At 38.3% G+C, this 11,155-nt stretch overlaps 1 protein-coding gene across 1 annotated transcript in view; it reads left to right on the top strand.

Annotated features, from left to right (window-relative positions):
* Positions 1 to 3,237, top strand: part of AK9 (adenylate kinase 9) — a 120,582-nt gene extending 117,345 nt beyond the window's left edge. Inside the window, exons 36-38 of the mRNA XM_060030124.1 lie at positions 937 to 1,039; positions 2,404 to 2,518; positions 2,930 to 3,237. Coding sequence (XP_059886107.1) covers positions 937 to 1,039; positions 2,404 to 2,518; positions 2,930 to 3,132 — 421 coding nt within the window. The 3' untranslated portion in view covers positions 3,133 to 3,237. The remainder of the gene's footprint in view (positions 1 to 936; positions 1,040 to 2,403; positions 2,519 to 2,929) is intronic.
* The last annotated feature ends 7,918 nt before the right edge of the window (positions 3,238 to 11,155 follow it).

The following is an 11,155-nucleotide window of genomic DNA, read 5'->3' on the forward strand; positions in this document are numbered from 1 at the left end:
CTGCATCATGCTGGGATAGATATATATGTGAGTGCACACACACACACACACACACACGTGCATATATACATACACATAGCCGAAGGGGCAGCAGTTACTTACCTACTGCCACACATTTCTGTTTTTCACAAGAAGCTGGAAACCAAATTTCTTCTTACATTTATCTGATTTTTAAACTTTTGTGACTGATTCTGTTTTTTAAAAATTACAATGTGGATCAAATCACATCTGCAGATAGAATTTGTGCAGTAGTTTGTGACCTCTAGTGAAGATCAATGTTTGAAGAAATTTAACAGTAAAAAGAGAAAAGGCGTTAATTGCTGGAAAGGATATAGGACTGAAGGAGTGAAGGAGTGAAAAAAGGATTTTCTTTTTTCTTCAATGGGAAAGGTACGAGCATGTTAAAATGCAGGTGCCTGGGAAGGATCCAATAAAGAAGGAAATGCCAAAGGTGGGAGAGAGAGAGAAATTGCTATTTAAGATTTCTGGAGAGAGGGTGGAACAGGGATGCAAAGAATGTGTGGAGACTGATCTTACCTGGGAGGTAAGCTCCAGCGTGGAGAAAGGAGCCTATGTGTGGCTCTGCTTGTGGTGAGGAGTTGAGGAAGTTTCATTCTGATGCTTCTCCTTGGATAGCCTGGCCCCCATGTGGGGGTTACTGGGAGGGTTAGAAATGTGAGGGCAATAAAGGAAGCTTTATATAGTTGCTGTGAAAAATAAGAACACTGAGGAGAGCTGAGCAGGGCTAGGGACCCAGGCGAAGCTGGCCGTCATGAATTTCTAGGAGCCCCAGTCTTCCCACTTGTATCATTTTCTCCACCGGAGAAAAACAGGCAATGAATATTATCTTTCAGCTGTCTCTTGTGTGTCCACCTTCCTGTGTACACACAATGAGCACATCTGTGGGCATCTGTCTAATGGATTTTGTGTTCTTAGGTCACCACTGAAATACTGGGATCAGAAGCTTCCTTACAAACTTCCCCCGTTAAAGGAACCGATGTATCTCACTAGTCTGCCTTTGCCTGGATATCTCGAACAGGTTCACTTACATGAGTTTCTATGTATAGATTTTAGAAGACTACAGCAATCTCTTCTTTAACAATAATTTTTATTTTGGTAACAATGAAATTCAAGGCAGAGTTTCCTGATTTTAAGCTGCAAATCCACTTTTTTTGTGTGTGTGGTACGCGGGCCTCTCACTGTTGTGGCCTCTCCCGTTGCGGAGCACAGGCTCCGGACGCGCAGGCTCAGCGGCCATGGCTCACGGGCCCAGCTGCTCCGCGGCATGTGGAATCTTCCCGGACCGGGGCACGAACCCGTGTCCCCTGCATCGGCAGGTGGACTCTCAACCACTGCGCCACCAGGGAAGCCCTGCAAATCCACTTTCAACCTATTTTGGTTTTGAGTGGTTATGAAAATAAAATGTGAGAAAAGCCCCTGTTTCCATAGCTAATTCCCAAATACCTGCACTACAGTGAAAAAAGAGTAAGATAATTATTTACATCTGACTTGTAGTTTGTTTCTTATTTTGAATTTCAGTGTCTGTAAAACTTTTTCTTAATTTGAAATGTGTAAATTCAGTCTCTAAGAGGTTTTTTTTCCCCTGGTCAAAAGAGTTGAGTTGAGGTGTCACCACAACTGAACCACCAAACACATATTTTGCTCAAAATCTGGATGAAGCTATCTACTCAATCACATCTTATTTCTCTAAATATACCTCTTTCTGAATATAGTCAAATTTATCAGTAGCCAAACACTATTTTAAAGGGTTTTTAAAAAAAATTTTCTATAAAACAGTTGCCTACGGCACAATTTCATACCTTTCTTACAAATTCCTAATCCTAACTTTGCTTTTTTTCAGCTTCCCTAGATGGTTAGTTTTCAATCTAGTTTAATATCAAAAGGCAAGATGACACTCACCCAGAAAAGGGTGTTCTCTTCTTTTCCTGCTTGGGGCTCCAGAATCTCGACTGCAGTGATAACTGTGGTCTCTGGAATTCCTGGTCAGGTGGCCCAGGGTCCTGAGGGTGGGAGGCAAGCTGGCCAGTTCTGAGCAATGGAAGCAGAGATGGGCCAAGACAACTCAAAGCCCAGTGTCCCCTCCTTTCTTTTTTAACTTTTTGTTATGGAAAATGCCAAACATATAAAAATAGAACTGTGTAATGAAATCCACGTATCCATCACCTAGCTGGCGCTAAGCCACTTTGTAGTTTTTATTTTTCCTAATCAAATGTATTTTGTGTTTCTGTCCTGCTGGCTAAGAGTTCATTTAACTATCTTTGTAAGCTCCATCCTCAACCCCAGGAGGCTATCTGAGGCAAAGAATAACTAACCTCTTTATCTATTTGCCACAAGAAAATAAAACAAACTCAAATATACACATAATCCGTTCCCTACCTGCAGGGTATCGCAACTGCTCTAATTAAAGCCATGAATGCAGCAGGATGCTTAAAGCCCAAATTCCCCTTCTTAAGTGTACAGAGATCTGCGCTACTCTATATAGCATTTCATCTAAAAGGTATGTCTTTTTTTTTTTTTTGCTAGAAATGATATGCTACTCAGAACTAATTTAATATTAATTGTAGTATAATGTAATAAATAGGATTGTTGAGTTGGGTTGGTCACTTGCATGGGGTGTGTGCGGTGTTGGTAGCAAATATTTTAGCAAAAATATCAAAACTGAGTTTCTAGTTTTTAAAGCAGGGGCTACGAGTAACCTAATCAGCACTCAATAATCCATTCCATATAGGAAGGTGAATAGAGACAATTATGATCTAAAATAGAATAATCCCCCAATCTTATTTGGGATTTGGATATCTTCTTGGCCATAGCTGTGCAACTCAATCACACACGAAGTTCTCCTTCTCTTTAATATAATGATTCACTAACCTAACAAAAAACATTCACAGTCCTGTGAAATTTTCTACAGCCTTTAATCCCAAAGGTTCTGAGTACACAAGAAAAAAATATAAGAAGAAGATGGAGCAGTTTGTGGAGAGATGTGAACTCATTACATACCTGGGTGCCAAGATGACCAGAAAATACAAGGAACCTCAGTTTAGACCCATTGACTTCGATCATAAATTACAGACCTTTCTCTCTCTTAGAAATATAGACCCAGTCAATGGATAGAATGCTTGGGTAACTGCACCCAGAATCTTAAGAGTTACCTGAAAGGGATAAAAAGCAAATAGATTGAAAATCTGGCCCTCCCTGACGTACTTTTCCCTCCTGAGTGATACAACACGGCTGCGAGACTTCAGATGAATTCAGACCTCTGCCAGCCAGGAAGGAGTGCTCTTCTGTAAGCCTAAGTTTTCATATACTTGTAAAGTTTATTGCTCTTGGCCTGAACTTTGAGGTTTTAACAAAAGTTATTCCATTTAGAATTCCATTTAGAATATTTAGGTAACTTATTTTACTTAATGAATCTACTGTTCATTTTCCTTTTTAATATTTTCAGCAGAAAAGTCAGTCTCTGTTAAATGTAGTCATTTATGCAGTAAATGTTAGAAAGCTTCAAGAAACAAAATTAACATGGATATAAATAAAATAGAAATATTGGTTACACTTTTAACATAGGGAGTTGTTGGTAAACTTCATGAACCTAAAGACACTTTATCATTTTCCCAACAAAATAAATGGATTTTGAGGTAACTAAATGACTGCTGCTTTACTTGATACATTATTCTGTAGTTAGAAATCGCCTGGATATTTGAGAAGGATGAAATCTGGAGTCTTTTCACATGACATTATCAAGAAGTATATGCTAGAGGAAAATTACTAAATTGAATTTGAATGAGATTTTAAAAATAAGATTATCAGTTTTTCAGCAGGACTATAAGAAATCTAGCATGTGAAATAGCAAGATTGTCTCTGTAAAAAAATGAAAGGTACAACCATTATCTTATTTAACCTTGGGTAAATCTCAGTTTCGACGAGCCTTTGTTTCTTAAACTCTAAAATGAATGATTTAGCTCTTTCTTCCCAGCGTTATTGAGGTGTAATTGACAAATAAAATTATACATATTTAAACTTTACCACGTGATGATTTTGATATAGGTATACCTTGTGAAATATTTACCACAATCAAGTTAATTAATGCATCTATCATCTCACATCGTTACTTTGTGTGTGTGTCTGTGTAGTAAGAATGCTTAAGAATCACTGTTAGCAAATTTCAAGTATCATGACAATATTATTAACCACAGTTACCATGCTGTACATTAGATCCTCAGAATTTATTCATCTTATACCTGAAAGTTTGTACCCTTTGATCAATATCTCCTATTTCTCCCCTCCCCCCAACCCTTAGCAACCACTCTTCCATTCTCTGCTTCTATGAGTATGATCTTTTTTTTTTTTTTTTTTTTTAGATTCCACATATAAATGATACCATACAGTATTTGTCTTTCTCTGTCTGGCTTATTTCACTTAGCGTAATGCCCTTTAGATTCATACATGTTGTCTCTGATACCTACAATTTCAACAACGTTAATTAAAAACTAGAAGCCTGTTTTATATATTTTTATATGATATATTTAATAATAAAACAAGTTTTAAACAAAAACTAGAAGCCTATTGTCAAAGTTAGGATAAACCCCAAAAGTCTTTGAAGAGTTACTGATATACCCATAGATGAATCATTATTTTTTCAGGAGACTGGGAGCTGTCAGTAGCTGCCAGGTTTTACCAGCAACGTAAGGCACCACTCACTCTTCTCTTCACAGTTCTTAGTACTGCTAATTTACCATCTTCCCACAGTGTTCTTAACGTGTCCACAGGCCTCCTCAGCCATTGTGTTTTCTTCTATGGGTATACGAAGCTTCCTTTAGCAATTAAACCCAAACTTTATTGCTTCAGCTCCCTCACCTTTATGAAGGGCAGTAGTCATGCAAAGTACCCCCAGGAATCTCTTGAGAGGTAGGGAGTATCACACAGGCTCCAGAGCAAGTCCACACCCACTGCATATCTGCCATCTTCTGGGGACCTTGTTCTATAATATGGCTTCACTCTGAGAACTGTACAAACCCAAGGGAGTGAGAAATCTCACAGCTCATCCATCATTGTTCTGGAGCTGCTGAGTTCTGCACAGAAGTGGGATGAATGCTCCCTCTCTCCTAAGGAGGGAGAAACTTAATCCCTGAGCTGAGCAAGGGACCAAATGCCATGTGATTCTCCCTTTTCATCCCTGTCTCCACAGAGTGTCTTCCTTCAAGTAAATCTATTTAATAGAGTGTAGCAGGTAGGAGCATTGGTTAGGGAGTGGGGAATCAAATTTCCAGAGCAGCTTATAGCTCTGGACATTCCAGGTCCCTAACACTCGCATGCAAATTACAGTTCATTACATGTAGGACTCTATTTAGAATAACCACAGACAGGGCTACCATTCCAGGCTGTTTGCTGTGTGCTACTGGCTTTACATACAGTACCTTATTAAATTCTCACACATTGTATTAATACACACGAGAAGAGTTTCTTACCCAAGATCACATAAGTAGTAGAATCCAGATTCAGACCCTGATCAGACTGACTCCAGAGCCTTGCTCTTCCTTTACCACCTCCTACACTGTAAGTCCATCTCAGAAACCACCATAACCGTGTCAGTATTCCTAGGGCATTTCATTGGCCAGAGCCCTTTGGGCACTCGTGCAGGCATGTGCGTGTGCGTGTGCATGTGCGTGTACTTTAGAATATAAAAATATTACAGAAGACACAGGAAAATTTTTTCTGTTGAACCCAAGACTCCCTAGCCCCACCCCCTACATGCATTCACACCCCACCTGTAATGGTTGCAAGTTGTGTTTTCTTTAGCAAGTTAGGTCAAGAGGTCTGTGTCCCTAGGAAGGGAGAATGACATTTCTCCAATGAGAAAGGAGAACATGCATCATTTAAAAACCTGTTATTAAAATCTTTTGTTTAGAAATTATGCTTGCATATTATTATAAATAATCCATCAACTGGTGTCCTGAATACGATGAAAGAATATTCTGACTGGGTGTCCAGGGACCCTGAATGTCTTCCCTGAGTGAAGCAGTAAGAGGGTGAGTGGCCAGCCCCCGGTGCTCACTGGGGCTCAAGGCTGCTCACCCCACGCTCAAGGCTGCCACCCGACCACTTCAGGAAGAGGCTGAGGCAATGCCCATCCAAGGGTCAGGGAAAGTGCTCAACCAGCCTGTGCCTCTTACATAGCTTGTCTAGATGTCATATTTACTACAGCTAAAAGAACACATAATTTCACCCAGGAAGGAGAGGTAGTGCCCATTTGACAGACCCTAAGACAAAAAGTAATATAATTACAGTCAGTGAAATACGGAAAAGTAGGCAAAGGATTTTGCACTTCCTTTCCAATTAACACTCAGATACATCAAGTGGATATACTATATTTGACCATTCCTATTGCTAGACTATGTACAGTTGTACTATATTTTAAAATGCTGTAATGAAACTTTCTTCACCATATTTGGGATTATTAGCCTGATATAAATTCTGGGAAACAAAAGTACAAGGTGAAAGGATATGAATTTTAAAAAACTAAGATGATGATGCTAAATGATAGTGATGAAAGTGGTGCTCTTGGGCACTCTTGGGAACACTGTGAATTGCTATTTGGAAGGCGGCTTAGTAACAGGAATTGAGACCCATAAGAATAAATGGGCGGAAAGCAGAACCTTTTTACTTTAACTTGAATTAATAGTGATATTGAACATTATTACATATGTTGGTCATCAGTTGCATTTCTTCTTTTGTGAATTATTTTTTCATGCCCTTTGCTCTTACTCACTGGGTATTTTTAAATTGTTTTGCATGAATTCTTTATGTAATATACACAGTAAATAAGTCCTGTTTTTTAGGTATCAAAGTAAGAGCTGTTCATCCTCCTCTTATGATATTGAATACTTTTCTAAGCTCTGGAAGTTCTTCTATCTTCAGAGATTTAATAAATATTCTATTTTGTTTCTTCGTGTGTGTGTGTGTGTGTGTGTGTGTGTGTGTGTGTGTATGTGTGTGTGTGTGTGTTTATATTTAATTCTTTAAGGCACCAAGAATTAATTTCAGGATATGTTGTGAGCTGTGGTTTTAAATTCTTCAAAACTCAAAGTAATAAATACTATGGTTTTTCAAAAACATTTTCAGTTTTATTATATATTTCATTTTATTCTCAGTGCATTTATTAAAAGTTTTCATAAATTCATTGGTGAAGGAGAAGGAGTTCAAGAACAGGGAAAAAAATGAGAGATATATTTTATATAGGTATGCCTCAGTCTCACTGTGGGTGATTTTTTTTGTTTTATCTTTTTTGGTCTTTTTGTTTTGCTTTTACAAATGAAGGCCTGAGTAGAGGTATATCTGCAAAGCCTGAGGTCCCTTAATTATGGGTGGTTCTGGGAAGAATACTTAGAAGGGTAACATCTAAATTAAATGGACCTTTCAAAATTGATATTCTAACCAGGAGGTGAAAGTCATTCCAAGGCTTAAGGAACACATATATTCCCCAAACCTGTGAGCCAGGCATGTTGAAACTGCTTAGCCTATACAGGCATGTTCATATTTACAAGGAACTCTCCCAGACTAGGGTGAGAGATAAAAATATAAACAGATACACACCACCCCTGTGTACAGGAGATATGGAGCCTAGAAACTGGAGCACTACTGCATTAGTGCTATAAAATCCCTATAAAGTGCTTTATAGTCCCTAGAAAATGCCCCATTGGCATTGAACATCGTCAGTTGCCTTTCTGTTCCCTTCAAATCCCTTTCAGTCATAATGAGCCTTGGACTATAGTTTCTTCCAGCTACAGTTACCAGTCAACTATCATAGCCTACAAAGATGTTTTCTGATGCCCTTCGTAATGGCAAAGAGCTTTCACCAACCTTCAACTGCCAGCTGATCATGGCCCTCTCCTTCCTTCAAACTCGCGCCAAGTTCTCCATTGACTCAATCCACCCAGAAGCCAGTATGTGCTGGGCTCTGCTGATGAAGTCCTTGCAACCTCCCAGGGCCAAAGATGGAGACAAGGGTGGACAATGGATTTGGTGGAGAAAGAGAAAAACTCCCTCTTTATCTGTAAGTGATTTTACTTATAACAATTTATAGGCTATACCCTGATAACTCAAATATTAATATCTCAAATTCTTTTCTCACCTCTGAACTCCAGACTCTTATCTATAATTGCCTACTGTGTATCTTTACTTGGTTATCTAGTTGACATCTCAAATTCAATATGTCCACCCCATATTTGTTATCCACCCAACTTTTCTTCCTCCAGTTTTCCACCAGATCAGTTAATGGTAATACCGTATACTCAGTTGATTTGGCCTCATACCTAGGGATTAACCTTGATCACATTCTTTCCCTCACTCCAACATCCACTCTCTCAACAAGCCCTGTCAAAGAGAACTACCTCCAAAATATACCATGAGTCTGGACTTTTCTCATGTTTTGCACTGATTTCATCTAGTGTCTATACCTCTACTCATGTCCCTCTAGGATCTACTTTTCATCTAGTACCTGGATACTCTTAAAATACATAAATCAGGTTCATCAGTCCCATTTTAGAATCTTCCAATGGCCCCCTATCTCAGTTAAAATAAAATCAAAATTCCTTACTCTTGGTATATGTTAATTTTATGTGTCAATTTGGAGGGTGTTTTGGATGAGATTAAAATGTAAACCAATGACCTCTGAGTAAGCAGATTGCCCTCCATAATGTCAGTGGGTCTTATGTAATCAGTTGAAGATGTGCATAGAACAAAAATACCAGCCTCCCGAAGCAAAAGAGAATCTTCTAGCAGCATGCCTTCAGACTTCATCTACACCATCAGCTCTTCTGGGTCTTGAGCCTGCTGGCCTATACTGCAGATTTAAGACTTCCCAGCCTCCATAATCATATGAGCTAATTTCTTATAATAAATCTAAATCTCTATATATCCTATTGGTTCTGTTTCTCTGGATAACTCTGACTAATACAGCATAAAAGGCCTTGTAAGGGCCCTGCCTAACTTTTCAACATATTCTCCAATTCTTTTTTTATCTGTTCCTTCATTCTTTTGTATTGACTAAGGACTTTTTAATTCTGTTTTCTCCTCTAAGGGTTTTGAAGTGCCTGCATTCTATTTAGATCCATTGAGTGGTTACCACTATTCTTAACATGAATACTTACTCTAAAGGCAATCAATACCTCTATCCTTAAAACACTTAATACCAATCACCAGCTCCCATCTTAAATGCTATTTTTATTCAATATTTTAGATCAAGTCTACTTGTTTGTGATCCAAATTAGGCATTTTCTTTTCATAATCAGTGTTTGTTTAGATTTTTCATTTTTCGTCTCTCACCATTCCATCTTACAACTCAGACTTTCCTCCTAGCATTATTTTCCTTCCTAGAGTAGGGTTTGTTGACAGTCAGTGATTTCAGTTTTTGTTTGTCCAAAGAAACAAATTTTTTTTTGGCTGCATTGCGTGGCTTGTGGGATCTTAGTTTCCTAACCAGGGATTGAACCTGGGCCCTCGAAAGTGAAAGCACCAAGTCCTAACCACTGGACCACCAGGGACTTTCCCTCCAAAATTGTTTTCATTTTTCCCTTGTTCCTTATGATAATTTTATGGTATACGAAATAGAAATAGACAATCTGAATAGGCCTATATTGATAATGAAACTTAATCAATAAATAATAACCTTCCAAAATAGAAAGCATCAGGCTCAGATGGGTTCACTGGTGATTTCCACCAGACGTTTAAAGAAGAAACTATGTCAGTTCTCTATATAGTCCCTTTCAGAAGACAGAAGCAGAGGGAATACTTCCTAGTTCATCCCATGAGGCCAACGTTACCCTAATACCAAAACCTGACAAAGACATTACAAGAAAACTATGGACCAATATCTCTCATGAACATAGATGCAAAAATCCTCAACAATAATATTAGCAAATTGAATCCAACAAGTATAAAAAGAATTATACGTCACAACCAAGTGGAATTTATCCCAGATATGCAAGACTGGTTCAACAGTCAAATATCAATTAATGTAGACCATCATATTAACAGGTTGAAGAGGAAAAATCACATGATCATATTAATAGATGCAGAAAAAGAATTTGACAAAATCCAACACCCGTTCATGATAAAAATTCTTGGTGAAATAGCACTAGAGAATTTCCTTACTTGATAAACAACATTTACAAAAATCCACAGCTTACATCATACCTAATTGTGAGAAACTAGATTTCCCACTTAGATCAGAAATAAGGCAAGGTTGTACCCTGTCACTACTCTTTTTCAATATCACACTGGAAGTCCTAGCTAATGCAGTAAGACAAGAAAAGAAGATAAAGTGTATACTGATTGGGGAGGAGGAATTTTTTTTTTCTTTTTTGTGGTACGCGGGCCTCTCACTGTTGTGGCCTCTCCCGTTGCGGAGCACAGGCTCCGGACGCACAGGCTCAGCGGCCATGGCTCACGGGCCCAGCCGCTCCGCGGTATGTGAGATCCTCCCGGACCGGGGCACGAACCCGTGTCCCCTGCATTGGCAGGTGGACTCTCAACCACTGTGCCACCAGGGAAGCCCGGAATTTTTTTTTTATTCATAGATGACAATGACTATATAGAAAATCCAAAAGAATCAACAACAACAACAAAACCTCCTGGAATTAATAGGTGATTACAGCATGATAGCAGGATATTAGGTTAATATACAAAAATCAATTGTTTTCATATATATTGGCAATGAACAAGTAGAAGTTGAAATTAAAAACACAATACCATTTATATTAGCACCCAAATAAAATAAGTACTAAGGTATAAATCTAACAAAATATGTAAAATATCTATATGAATAAAACTACAAAACTCTGATGAATGAAATCAAAGAACTAAAGAAATGGAGAGATATTCCATGTTCTGAGTAGGAAGATTCAATATTGTCAAGATGTTAGTTCTTCCCAACTTGATCTATATGTTCAATGCAATCCCAATCACAATCTCAGTAAGTTGTCTTGTGGATATCTACAAATTGATTCTAAAGTTTATTTGGAGAGGCAAAAAATCACAGAATAGCCAGCACAATATTGAAGGAGAAGCCCAAAGTCAGAAGACTAACACTACCTGACTACAAGAGTATAAGCTACTGTAATTGTCTTGGGGAAAGAATAGA

Source organism: Delphinus delphis, chromosome 14 (assembly GCF_949987515.2).
Source record: "Delphinus delphis chromosome 14, mDelDel1.2, whole genome shotgun sequence".
Classification (NCBI taxonomy): Eukaryota; Metazoa; Chordata; class Mammalia; order Artiodactyla; family Delphinidae; genus Delphinus; species Delphinus delphis.